Source organism: Sceloporus occidentalis, unplaced genomic scaffold, assembly GCF_023333645.1.
Source record: "Sceloporus occidentalis isolate IW3139 unplaced genomic scaffold, rSceOcc1.0.p SCAF_12, whole genome shotgun sequence".
NCBI lineage: Eukaryota > Metazoa > Chordata > Lepidosauria > Squamata > Phrynosomatidae > Sceloporus > Sceloporus occidentalis.
In genome coordinates this window covers 16,905,122-16,919,769 of record NW_028316992.1, presented here as the reverse complement: position 1 = coordinate 16,919,769, position 14,648 = coordinate 16,905,122, and the positions used below count along the sequence as shown (strand labels likewise).

Genomic DNA, 14,648 nt, shown 5'->3' with positions numbered 1-14,648 from the left:
GCACTCAACCAGCTTCTGGTGAAGGGCAAAGGACAAGTACGAACAGTGCTGTGTCTAACAAAACATCTGAACTCAAGCCGAGAGGATGTTCTGCTGCTGGCATGATCATATGTGAAAGAAAAGTCTGAAGCATCACAATGCACATAATAAGAGCATTGAAAATGAGAAGTATGAATCAGGGCAAGCTAGAAGGTAGGGAGAGGAGAGAGAAGTGTAATGCATAAACATTGCAATACTTGATGTGAAGAATTTTAAATGCATGCAAATGGAACCATTTCAACTGAGTAATTTAATAGTGTTTTACTCTGGAAATGAAGAATAAGAAATATGATGGTGTTTATTGTGAGACATGATACAGCAAAAGTAGTCAATGGATAAAATGCAAAATGTAACCAAATAATATCAATAAAAATTCAGAAAAAATCAATATAATCCATGGAGTTTAGCACACAGCTAAAAAAAGCGACTTACTGCTGCCAAATTCAATTCTAATTCGGGATGTATCCTGATATTATCCTGATGATGCTGACCGGGTGAATACCAGTTAACTTCCAGCTAAAATCCGAGCTCAGCCAGCCAATTTGCAAAGCCGGGAACTTCCTGGTTTTGAAAAGAGGACAGCTGAGCTTGGATTCTAGCTGGAAGTTACCCGGAATTCACCCAGCCGGCAATGTCAGTGGCAAAATGCATGTGATAATATTAGAATACATCCCAGATTAGAACTGATTTAGGCAGTAGTATGACTCTTTTTTTAGTTGTGCGCTGAATTCCTACGTTTATGATCCAACTACACAGGCAGAAGAAGAAGAGACTTAAACTTATGCATCCAGGAAGAAACTGGACAGTGAAGAAAGCTGAAAGGGGAATGGGTCCATTAGAAATCTGATGCTGGAGGAATGAGTCAGACAGGAATCAAACCTGAACGTACACTGAAAGCCAACATGACTAAATCAGAGATCTTGTATATTGGATATTGGACCCATGAGCAACATGACTCATTGAAAACATGGCAAGGCTCAAACGCAGTAGAAGAAGGAGAAGACCATATTACAGGCAGGTTGAATCAATCAAGGACATCATGGCCCAGAGCTTGAAAGATCTGAACTGGACTGTTAATAACAGGGTCTCTTGGAGGTCTTCAGTTCATAAGATGTCATAGGTCACACCTGACCTAATGGCACATAACAGCAACAACAGCCATGGATCTTGGTTGCATTCTAGCACTGAGTAGAGCTGAGGGCACAGGATTGGGACAAAGCAAAATGAGTTGTCCAGATATATCTCTTGCTGGTCTGCACATTTTCTCAACAAGTATACAAAAGCACAGCTATTATTCTCAGTGCAGTCCCAAGAACTGTGCATCAGGTTCCAAGCTTTAATCAGCCTTCTATCTCTGATCCATGATCAGAGAAAACAACAGCAGAAGAAGGTTGAAAAGTAAGTGGGAACTCTTATGGGTCACATTGGTCCCCCATCTCAAACTCTAAAAAAAGCTTCTTTCTCACCCTGCCAGCATGCCCAGTCTCAGAACTGTGGTCAAAGAAAATAAAGTTTCCACTGTCTGTATGATATTTAATATAGGAAATTAAAACATCCTATTATTATTATTATTATTATTATTATTATTATTATTATTAACCTTTATTTATAAAGCGCTGTAAATTTACACAGTGCTGTACATACAATCTTTTTAATTGGACGGTTCCCTGCCCTCAGGCTTACAATCTAAAAAGACACGACACAAAAGGAGAAGGGAGGGGTGGAGGGGAAGGGGCCTATTACACTGGTGTTCCTTGCATTTTTGAAAACTGCTCCAGGAACTCTGTTACAGAGTGTCTATAAATACTGTGTTGGATCCAGACTTATTCATACTTAGAACAGATCCACTAAAATCAATAGAATAGATAAATAAAACATGCTTCTCCAATTACAGCCTTTTGCAATCCAAAGAATGGAGACAACATAAAGAAAACTTGGGTAGGAGGGAGAAGCCATAAAATATCATCAGTACTCTACTGTTTGCTTAATTATAATGCATATTTCTTTCTTCTTTTAAAAAGATCTACCATGAACAGCAACAGAAATTCAGAAAGATTTCTTCTACATAATACAGTATATTACCTTAAATGCATCTTCAAACAATTTCACCAGATACAAGAGTGTATGAACTCTTGTGATTCATAATGTGAATCTTGAACTCCCTCTTGTTTTGCAATACTGATTTCTCCTTCAAAAGCTGTAGTGATTATATCTCAAAGGTGCTTGTATAACCCTTGCAATTACTATTGCTTCTGTAAGCAGTATCAAGATGTAGCTGCAAGTAAAGAAACGGGGGACTCCAAGCCTCTATTTGCTTACCAGGACTAAACAGCTCTGCCTTCCCTGAAGCTTTGCTGAGCTCCTCAACAGTAGCTGAGAAACCATTAGCCCATGTTCAGATATACATTTCAACCATCTTTTACAAGAAAGACGACCACACTGAAGAGGAACTGAAAGTGAATACTTTCCTGCCATAAAAAAAAAAAAACTGTTCCTCTAAAATCAGTGAAAAGGAAAAAAATAGATGTCTAAGAGTCCACTGAGTCTACAACCCTTCACATATTAAGTGGAGGAGGCTACAGACATTTAAAATCAGGCTGTAGTAAATACTGAGGCAGTTTCAACTGACACGTGGACCGTTCCAAGTAAAATTGTCTCCTATATCCAAGCCAGGTTTTGGCTGGCTTTACAAGAGCCAGCCAAAATGTCAGACATACTTAGGAATTCAGGCGGGTTACAAAACGCCGAAAAGCGGTACTCTGCCACTGCCGCCGGTTGCTGCATCCAGGAACCGCAGCAGCCAAACCGCACAGTTCCCGGATGCAGCAAAGAAGAAGCACCAAAATGACGCTTCTTCTTGCGCCCCGAATGTGTATAGGGCGCCGCCATCTTTACGCCCTGATCACGTGCTAGGGGTGAGGCCAGTATGGACGCTAGGTCCTCGGCCAACCCCTAGCACATGACGGGGGTGCCGCAAAGGCCCGTTTGTAACAGGCCAAAGTTCAGCAACTTTGGTGTGGAGGGGGGGAGAGATGTCCATATAACTTTTCTTCTGAGGGTAAAAAATCAGATTATTTTACCATGGCTCATTTCAAATCTGAATATTGTTAAATCTACATTTTAAATTTTAAAAAAACACAGGGAACTGCTAACATATCTTACATGGCACGTCTGTGAGTTTGGCTCTAAGATTCAGAGAAAAGACACACACACACACCAAAAAAAATAATAGGGAAGAACAGCATATTTTACTTACATGGTCATCTGTTTGAAAAGATGCACTTTTAGATCTTAGAGGATCCTCTCTGAGTTTTGGATAAAAGGTATCCCTCACATGCTTTGCTAGGTACTTATCAGGAGTCTTCAATAATGGCTCCAGATGATCCTGCAAGATTTTAAGGAAGCTGTCATTTTTATACAACACGATGATGGAGTAGTTTGGATGTTACAACAGATGTACATCAAGTAGAATCCACCTTTTGATTAACAGTGAATGAAAGTGACAACATCTCCAAATAAAGGATCCTCATGGCCCTTCAATTATTCTTTGGAAGGCCTTGTGATTGTGACAATAAGCTATAAAAATGTATAATAGGCACATCATGAGTGCCAGTGCATCCTTTTAAATGAATGAATAAGAAAGCAAGTGGTGAAATGCTTCAGCTCTGGAAACAATATTTAATACAAAGAGATAGCATGCTGCCACTAAAGAAACATACCACCATAGCTCTAGAAAACTGAATAAACAACAAGAAGAAATAAAGCCTGCAAGGAAAATCAGAAATCTGTTGCTTTTTTAAAGGTCTAATGTGTTTGAAGTAAAAAAGATTATTTTTAAGACCATGATACATGTTACCTGTAATATACACATGAACATAAACCTGTGCTTTATCAATCAATTAATCAATTTTATTTATGGTCTTTGACCAAAGTAGACCTGTGCTTTATTCTTACTCAAAAGTAGGTTTAGTCATCCCTATGTCTAATGTGTTACATCTAGTCTGTGGTTTTACACTAGCAGCATATATTTCCACTTGCAGAAGGCACACACAGTTTTTGCTGAACTCTTCCTCATACCACTGCAGCCTTCCTACATCCCAAAAATTGCTTCTGGAGCACTGTTGCCCCTTCAAAATAGTACAGGGTATTATACAGTAGCCTTCAGTAAATGGGAAACCAGCCAGCAAAAATTAAATGCCTCCTTTATGTGAGCAGAAGTGCATTCTGATCACACAAAGCCATCACTAGGTCCAACAGAATGTGTTAAATCTTTATAAACAAATGGATGCAGCAGTCCTGCTATTCTTTGTTCTCCATCTCCTCCCGATTAAAGCCTTATAAACAAATGGATGCAAAAGTCCTGCGAATCTTTGTTCTCCACCCCCTTCCAACTCATCAAAGGAAAAATAATTGCCTTTTATCCTCAAATTCGGAAATAAAATATCAACCCATACACAACCAAATAGTAGCATCCATGCACAAGAGACATGTCAGCATATTTGCAGATGAACAAGCAATTGATGGGGGAGGGATTATAAGGTGTTGCTCCACAAAAACAGCCAGATGAGGACCAAATGGGATCATTGGCTGTATAGTGGGTGGGGAATGAAAAATTGAATGTGACAGGAGGTGGAATGGAGTATCCTGGAAGAGGGTATGATTTTCCTTACTGAGTAACTGAACAGAAGCATTTTACTGAGTAGTCATTGGATGAATATTGGTTAGTATTTGTTTCCTAGATGAAAAATGAGTTCCCCAAAACTTTGGAAACCCAGTTGGGAAGAATAATAATGGTGAGAATTTTGTGTTGTGCATTTTGTTTGTTTCCAGACAAGAACTTGAGTGTTTTGTATAAGACTTTGCAGAACAAGCAAACAAACAAACAAACAACAGCAATCTTAACATTACAAAAAAACTTACAAACAAACAAAAAAAATCTTGGGCAAAACCCAGCAATCTTGCACAACAAAAACAGCTGCATATTTTGTGGAGCAAGATTTTAGGGGAGGTGGGGGTTATGTCAAAAAGAGCAGTCTTGAACAACAGCAAAAACGCCAATGACAGCCTCGAACAATGGTTTTGTGCAAAGCCACACAATTCTCTCACACACATAAAAAGTGTATTTCTGCACTGTATAATTTCCTGAAATGTTTCAAGATGTGTGAATACTGGATGATAATGGCATAAAAATATTCATTTTCTCGGTAGTGGGGAGAAAAATGTGGAAGTTATTCCTCCTCACTTGTGAGGATAAAATAGTTAAATATTAACATCTCTACCACTCAGCACCATTATGCTGCAGTTCTACTTGGCTGGATCTGATTTAGAAGTCAGCATAAAAGATTACTGGTAGAAACAGGATCCCTAACTGGGATTCATTGCAAAAGAGAGCAATTCACACAGTTGAAAATGGCAGGAGCTATCTTGATGCCAGAACCTGCATTCTTTCTTTCTAGTCTCACCTGTAAATCTTTCATTTTATTTCCTTTCCCATTCATACAATAAAGATGACCAAATCTGTCATTTTCATTTTTTCCATTTCCATTTTCTTTAAGCCGTAAATTCTTTCCAACCCAAATGTGTGGCGATTTGTAAATTTTATATATTCTTTTAAAATGAACAGAAACTATATTATTCCCCCCTGCACCAACCAAATTCAGGTACACCTATCCCAATGTGGAGAGAACTATGTTGTAGTTGTAGTTGCTACTGCTGTTGTACTGTAGGTGTGCCTTTGAGTCACCTGTCAATTTATGGTGACCCCATGGATTTCATAGGGTTATCTTTGACAAAGCGGTTTTTTCAGTTCCTTCCTCTGAAATCCAGCCTGCAGCACATGGATAAATTTCTAGCAATAGCAATATCAGCTTCATTAATATACCGCTTCATACAGCACTAAGCAGTCTCTAAGTGGTTTACAGCCTTAAGCTAATTTCCCCCAACAAGCTGGGTATTCATTTTAGCAATCTCAGAAAGATGCAAGACTGAGTTCACCCTGAGCCCCTGGCTGGGATTAAACTCACAACCTCATGGTTTGTGAGTGAGTGGCTGTAGTACAGGTATTTAACCATTGTGCCACCAGGGCTCTTTTTGGATTCTGATAAATTCTTATTACAAATAGCCCAAACAATTGTTTCTCGCATTCCCAACAAAGTCACATTCCAAAATATAAGCAAATGTCAGCAGCAAAGACTGGCTACGTGATTCTGAAAAAACTGACAAATACAGAAAGCATTTCAGTGCATCGGTTGCAAGTGGATCTGTCAGTCCCATATTCAGCTACTGCAAGGGTATTTATATCCTTTGCTATGCCTTTCATGTTATGCAAGACAGGAAAGCAGTTTATACCATTTGAAATATTCTGTGCTAATTGTCACTTCTAGTTTGGGGAATGCCACTGATGGGCATATATGCAAGACATGGAGCAGACTATACCTGAATACTGAAAAGACACTGAGAGGTTTTTGTTACTCTCCTGAAGCATTTGCTACTGTCTGTCATGAAAATCTTTCAGTTATGCAAAGTAGATGTGAATATCAGGTGGTGAGCCCAGACATCTTTTTGTGGAAGTAATACTGGAATTAGTGAGAAGAATTACCTCCAAACAACCTTGATTTATGTATTTTGATGACCTACAGCACCCAAGGCTATATCTCATGGCTAAGAAGGACTTCCACAAAGGCAGAGAGTGGGAAGAGAGACACACTTCAACTGTGTATACATTTAAAAATCAGGTCCTTGAGGGATCATGGTCTAAAAGATTCCATGCTTTTTCTAGTTCTGTTATAACTTGTGGTAGACTTGCACAACATGATAACTAAGCCCGCCAAATCTATCCAGGAACCATGATGTATGTACTATTTTGCTGCTTGGTTTGAAGTACAAAAATGGAAGATGAAAAGCACTTGGCAGATCACAAGGCAAGACTGGTGAATAGTTTGGTGAATCATAAAATTGTGCACATAGAATCATAGAATCATAGAGTTGGAAGAGACCACAAGGGCCATCCAGTCTAATCCCCTGCCATGCAGGAAATCTCAATCAAAGCATCCCCAACAGATGGCCATCCAACCTCTGTTTAAAGACCTCCAAAGAAGGAGACTCCACCGCACTCCAAGGAAGTGTGTTCCACTGTCGGACAGCCCTTACTGTCAGGAAGTTCCTCCTAATGTTGAGGTGGAATCTCTTTTCCTGTAGCTTGCATCCATTGCTCTGGGTCCTGTTCTCTGGAGCAGCAGAAAACAAGCTTGCTCCCTCCTCAATGTGACACCCCCTCAAATATTTATACAGGGCTATCATATCACCTCTTAACATATCACCTCTGAACCCAGGGGTCATCTTAACCCCTGCTCTACCTTTAATATCTACATCTCACTACTTTCACCATATTTTACGTGCCCAATGGGAGCTCACATAACTAAAATGATGAAAGGATGTGTTATACTGTCTGTTTTAGCTGTCTGTTTTTCCTCAAAGATCTTTATAGTCATTGTGTTCACTTTAGCTTATACAGATGCAGACTACAATCCAGTCCAGATAGGCAGATCACCAAAAGAACTCTCACTCAACTTGTGAGTGTTGGGACTCAAGAAAACAACCGGAGTTCCATGCAGTTTGGTACTTTGATCATTTATTGCTATAACAAGGGTGATGTGTTTATTCATATAATCACTCCTTTCAAAGAAACACATATTTGGAACAGGAGACAGTTAAAAATATCATAATACAATATCATACAATATTATTTTAATTAAAAACACATATCTCCCACACCATAGAGTCTATCTCCCCCTTATCTCTTATCTCTTGCCTGTCATCTCCAGGGAATCAGAAATGAATAAGAGCTTATCCAGTCCCTGGCCTGTCAGCTTAGCAGCTCACAACAGGAGTCTGGTGTGACTGGCTCAGCTCTCTCAGAGAATTGGCCTTGAAGACTAGAACTGTCCATCTTAAATACTTTTTCATATCAATAGATCTTAGCAGTTCCCTTCTTTGTGTCTGCATGAACATAGCTGCTGCTATCTGTATCTGGCTTTTACTTTTGTAGTTTTTATTTATAGCTGCCTGTTTCTGATTCTTCAGCCATACTAGAGAATCTTTGCACCCCTTTTCAGAATGAGTTCTCTGAATTGTCTTAATATCCAGATGCTATATCATCTTAAACTATATAAGGCCTTCCAGCTACACATTTACAGAATGATATAAACTCCATTCTCTGTCTCAAGTCCAGGCCCATGTTGTATGTCACTATCTACTCCCTGACATGGCTTCGAACATAAGAAGTGCTCTGCTGGATCAGTCCAAAGGCCTGTCTAATTCCATATGCTGTTTATACAGTTACTAGTCAATTGCCGACAGAGAGCACATCAGGAGAACGTGAACAAAAGCGGCAGCTTCCATCCACAGGAACTGATATGCAGAGGCATGTTGTCTCTAATATTGGAGATGACATGTATAGCTACCTTGAACAGCAGTCATGGATGGCTTATATGCATATTTTGATGCATATAGTCTACGAAAACTGTTATCCAATTCATATGTAGCTCCTGTGGAAAACCTACCTATGTAGACATCTAACCACATACGTTTTCCTGATGGAACAGGCTATGTTCAATACTAGGAAAGCTATGTAATATGAGGGCTAGTGGTGTGACTCTCACTTCTCCTCCAACAGGTGACTCTCATATATCAATTTCTACAAACAACAACAACAACAACAACAACAATAATAATAATATTTAAATTCCACCTCTCTGTGCAACACAACCGAGTATCCAAATAACCCACCCATACCTAAAATACAAGTAAATAGTTTACAGATTAAAACATACCTTAAAATAATAACATATTAACAATGGCTGTTGCAGAAATCAGGGAATAACAAGTTCAACTTATTTGGTGGCCGGTTATCTATTCAGGAAAGGCCTGTTGGAAGAGATCCATCTTAACAGCTTTTTTGAAGCTGTGATTGTTTCTTTTATATGAATATATATATATATATATATATATATATATATGCTGCATGATGGAGTGAGCTCCTGTCACTAGCCCCAGCTTCTACCAACCCAGTAGTTCAAACACATGCAAATGCAAGTAGATAGGTAGGTAGCACTTCTCAGTGGGAAAGTTCCTCAGCTTTAGTACTGATCATCAAAGAGGTTGGTTATCACCTTTAAAGCCCTAAATGGCTTGGGTCCAACCTATCTTCGGGACCGTCTCCTTATGTATAAACCACCCCCCACACTCAGGTCCTCTGGGAGGAATCTGTTGCAACTCATAAAAACTAGTTTGTCTGCGACTGCCCAGAGGACCTTTTCAGCAACTGTTCCCAGATTATGGAACGGCCTGCCGGATGAGATCTGCCCACATTACCACCTTAAACAGCTTCAAAAAAGCTGTTAAGACGGATCTCACTGTCAACTCCCAACTGTCACCTGTCAATCAAAATATGTCTGTTGTTTAAACACATATTACATCAACAGGCAATGTACACCATAAAATGCATTCTTCTTAAATATCCCAACAAGATCTGTACATCAGTGGGGAAGTGCTCTTGTCCCCACAGAAAGGGTTTCTGTTCTAGAAGTTTACAAGATAAATGCTGATACCCTCTGACATCATCTATATCAAAACACATATAAAAATATGTTCATTCTTTTTCCACTATTAAAAATTACTGATAAATGCTTTTAGGCTCCTTGAAATCAGAAGGGGGAAGTTGATGTTTTTCTCTATGTACATTACAATTTTTTTAGCATACACAGTGTTTTTGCAGAAATAAATGTCGGTGATTTAAAAAGTATAGTTTGCATAATGCAAATTGTTACAATGGTTCAAGTCCCCCCCCCCAAACACACACACTATTTGACTGTAGTATTATCACAGGGTTTGCGTGTGCTGCTAATCTGAATGACAGGCAGCTGTCCAGTTAAAGCTTCTTAGAGAAAGAAATATGTCTGCCTGTATTTGGAGGAGGAGCCAGTAAGGAAATCTGGTTTGACTTCTCCTGAATGACTGACAGCTGAATACATTCCCAGTTGTTCATGCTAGACAGGTAGAGAAAGTGTATGACAACAAGATCTTTCTAATCCCCATGGAAATGTTGCATGATCAGCAAAACAAGAAGTGTTATTCTTTTGTAGCACTGACTGCTCTAAAATGAACTCAGGTATAACTATTATTCCATTGACATATCCGCCAAAATTGCTTATTGATTTTTGTGAATGTTAAGACCAATATCCAATTATTATCTACCAACTCTGTCAAGAACCTCAGTGTTACTGCTGATTCTAACAACCTATAAGGAATACATTAATAGGTCTACATCTAAAGCTGTTTTTCTCTCTCTTGGAATATTACCAGCCGGAGACCTCCTTATGGTTACAATTGATTACTGTAATTCTCTTCTGGCTGAACTCCCAGATCATGTTCTACATCATTTTTGGCTCATATCTAACACTACTGCTGGGTTGTGTTTTAAAAAACAGGTACTGAGTTTTATCTTGGTCTTATTTATCTTAAGCATCTTTAGCAATTTCATTTTTAACATGCTTCCAGGACTGAAACAGCCACAGTCTTCACTTATAACTGGACTGATTTGTCAAAGTAAGGGGCTTGTTTCTGAATTGGTGCAAAAACAGAGAAATACCAAAGTCCACTATGAAAATGTTTTGTTTTTTTAAATGGAATGTGGGATAAAGTGAAACTAATTGGCCTATTTGAGCCCAGTGTTTTCATCACAGGAGATTATCAGACATTCCATTTGGATTAATGTTGCATGATTTCCCATTGATGCCAACGTCATCTGAAAAACTACTTGCTTTAATGGGTTATTTTTGCTTTCTGTTCAGGTTAAGCCTGAACATTGTGTGAAAAACGACCCACTTTTGTGGGTTGTTTTCATTTTAAATCCAGCTTTTGCACAGGACCATCACCTTCTTTGTTGTCAGGACAACATGCTAGAATATCGGCTGTTTGCTTACAAGAGGAGGAGGATGGAGGGAAAGGTCCAGGAGAGTTGAGCTACTGGGCTAGACTAGATTTAGTACCGCCTTATGGGTCACCAGTCTCTCTGCACATCTAGGGACAAGCATGGTTGTGTCATTGAACACTTAACATTTCATCAAGACTCTATTTTGTTTATGTGTTCCATTTTGATGTCTGCTTTCATACCTAAAAGATAAATACAGTGGACCCTTGTTATACGCTGGGGTTTGGTTCCAAGATCCCCCGTGTATAACAAAATCCGTGTATGCTGAAGTCCCATTACATATAATGATGTAGCAAAATGGTGTCCCTTATAAAAAATGGAAAATCAAGGTAAATTTATACTTTTTTGGAACATTTTCAAACCGTGTATACTTAAATCCGTGTATAAAAAATCCGTGTATAAGAAGGGCCGACTCTACTGGGTGTGTGTATGTGTATGCAATTTTGCTCTCATTGATGAGTTCCTATATAGTAAATCAGTTTTGGAGGGGAAAATAGACAATGTGTTCCTCAATCATTTTATTAAATGAACACCAAATGTTATAAGCCACAAGCCCCTCATGATCAGAAAATGATCATTCCAGCCAGACATCTACAGTAAAGATATGAGGGGAAAAAGCAATAGTCTCATAAATTTCTGAACATTAGGTACATTATGAGATTCAGGTTAGTTTTTATTGTATGTCTTCCGGCTACTGTGAATGTGATCCATTATTATTTTTTAAAGACAACATCATTTCTCATTTATCTGTCAGTGTTTGCTACATCAATATCAGTCTGTAACTCTTTTCTTTCTTTCTTTTTTCATTACTTCAACTGACATTAGTATTGTGGGCTTAAATTTAGTTTATAGGCAGACATATGCATATACTGTGGGGTTTATGATTCCCTACATATATCTTCATGCAGACTTTTTATACTATAATTCTCCAATTTTATTTTTCTAGTGTTTTGAGCCCACGTGATTTTGGTGGGGGGGGGGAGGGATTATATGTTTGGAAACAATTTGTATTATGAGTTAGAGCAGTGATTCCCAAAGTGGACAGTACACTCCCCCGGGGGGCTGTGGAACAATCCAGGGGGATGATGAGGGGCAAAGAGGGCTGAAGGGGGTGGTGAGTGGAAAAAGTGGAAAAGGGCGGTGGAAGAGGGCCTTCAGTTAAAATATTAGTGCATAAGAAAGACAAAAAGAACAGTGACGTAGCCGGGGGGGAGGTCCATGGGGTTTGGACCCCCCTTCCAAAGCTGAGCTGGAATACAATGAATGGCGCACGCACTCGTGGCATGCGCACGCTGCCATGCCGCTGTGCCCAAGCCCCCCCCCCCCTTCCAAAACTCCTGGCTACATCCCTGAGGGGAACCAACAGCCTTTATGACCATGGTAAGGATGCAAGTTAAATGAAACTTCCTTTCAGAATCCTTTAAAATCCTCACTTCATATGGTGGTGTCTGCTTCTCTTCACCAGCCCATGTGAACTCATTCTATTAGCTGTGCCTTTATTAGTGATGGTGCCAACAGTTGGCAAACTCTCACAAGGCTTGGGCACAGGGCATAATTTCTGTGGCTTGGAGCGCTGCCATTTTGGGACAAATTGACTTACTGGAGCAAGGAATTAGAGGATGTGGCAATAGGGAAGACGCGGTTGCAAAAAGGAACTTTCAGATTTGAAATCCTGCTTAAGCTATGTCAGCTTTGCCAGGACTTACTCTTGCTTTCTTTCATCAGACAGGCTGAAAGAAGAGGTAGCATAAGAAGCAATGTGTATATGTGTGTGGGGGGGGATGTCTCTGGTGAAAGAGAGGGAGGAGTATCTGGGTCAATTCTGGGAAAGAGTCCTTCACCTTGAAGCAGCTCCTGTACTTAAAATATCTCCCTTTACCTGCTCACACCAGTCTCCAGTCCACAGCTTGTGGCTTCTGTAAACCCACTACTCACACACCCCACTAAAGAAGAATTAAAAGTCCTTACTCACCAGGGAGAAGCTTCTTCCTTTGGACCTGGTCACATTGGGAGCAGCAACTGAGCAGCTGGTTGAGCAGTGACCAAGAAGCTTCTTGGCCACACTGACCTTTGTCACCAGGCCTGAATGGGTGAGAGGCATCTCGGTCACTGCTGAGTCAGCTGTTCAGTTGCTGCTCTGAGGGTGACCAGATACAAAGGGAGCAGCGACCAAACAGCAAGTTGAACAAAAACTGAGAAGCCTCTTACCTACACTGGCCTTTACTGCAAGATTGGCACAGTTGAGAAGCTTCTGGTCACTGCTCAGTCAGCTGCTCAGTTGCTGCTCCCAAAGTGACTGCATGCAAAGGGAGTAGTGTGCATGATAATAATAATGATAATAAATGTTATTTATATTTCCTGCCTCCCCCTGCAGATCGAGGTGGCATTACAACAAAAAAATTCAACAATACAAAATGTAAATACAATGTTATCTAAAAATACAAACAGTAAAATGGTCAACAATACAGCTACCAGTCATTAAAATATCCAAATCATTGTCTGTTCCCATGCTCTTAAATCGGAAGTGGGGGTGTTCTTTAGGATCAATCATAGCAGATCAGAGGGATAGGCCCGCCAGAAGAGATCTGTCTTAAATGCCTTCTTAAAGGCTTCCAGTGTAGTAATAAGGCGGATCTCTTCTGGCAAGTTGTTTCATAGTTCAGGGGATGCGGCTGTGAAAGCTTTATGGGAAGTTGTAACTAGTCTGGCTTTCGTGTATTCCAATAGTTTCTTCCCTGATATTCTAAGAGTGTGAGGTGGATTGTGTAGGGAGAGGCATTCCCTTAAGTAACTCAGATGCAAGCCATGTAGGGCTTTAAGGTAATGACCAACACTTTGTATTGTGCCTACGCTCTGAGATGATCCAAGATGCTCTTCTCTCAGTCCCACCCCCATCACAAACAAGGTTGGTGGGGATGTGAGAGAGGGCCTTCTGGGTGACTGTCCCTAGACTTTGGAACTCCCTTCCCAGAGAAACCAGAATGGCCCCCTCATTGTCCTTCCATCAACAAGCTAAAACTTTTTATTCAGACAGACTTTTAACAGTCTTTAAAGAACAGGCTGGTTTTTGTACTGTTTTTAAGTCTTTTATCATTTTTCTTGCATTTTATTCTTTTAATGTGTGATGTGTTTTAATACTGTAACAGTTTCATTCTATTTTAAAGCTCACATTTTGTATGTTTTTAATTGTATTGTTCTTTTAAACAGTGAGCCACTCTGAGTCTCAATTTTGGGATAAAGTGGGATATAAATAAATAAATAAAACAAACACTGCCCTGCTAATCACCAGTTGCATATCATATCCCACCACCACCATCCTGAGAACATTCCTATGAATGCAGATCAGATTATGCAACTTGACAAAAAGGAAGGGGATCAAGTGCTGTGGGTCAAGACCTTTGGTCCTACAGATGCTTTGGACATGGGCACACAGAATCCCTGTCCAATAGGTACGTTTGCTTGGACTTCTGAGAGCTGAAAGGAGGACCAAAGCTTGAGAGGATCCTAGGCAGGACAAAAGCATGACCTCCAGATAGATCCTGATGGATTTAATAGCAAAGCAAAAACAAAAATAGACTTGCCAATTAATCCGACCCCTCAGTCTGAAATTTCTTTCTTT

General features: G+C 39.8%; 1 protein-coding gene across 1 annotated transcript in view; it reads right to left on the bottom strand.

Moving 5' to 3' along the window:
• The window catches only part of LOC149305338 (uncharacterized), a 148,092-nt gene that overhangs the window by 80,452 nt on the left and 52,992 nt on the right, over nt 1-14,648 (bottom strand). The window contains exon 4 of the mRNA XM_089477953.1: nt 3,296-3,424. Coding sequence (XP_089334079.1) covers nt 3,296-3,424 — 129 coding nt within the window. The remainder of the gene's footprint in view (nt 1-3,295; nt 3,425-14,648) is intronic.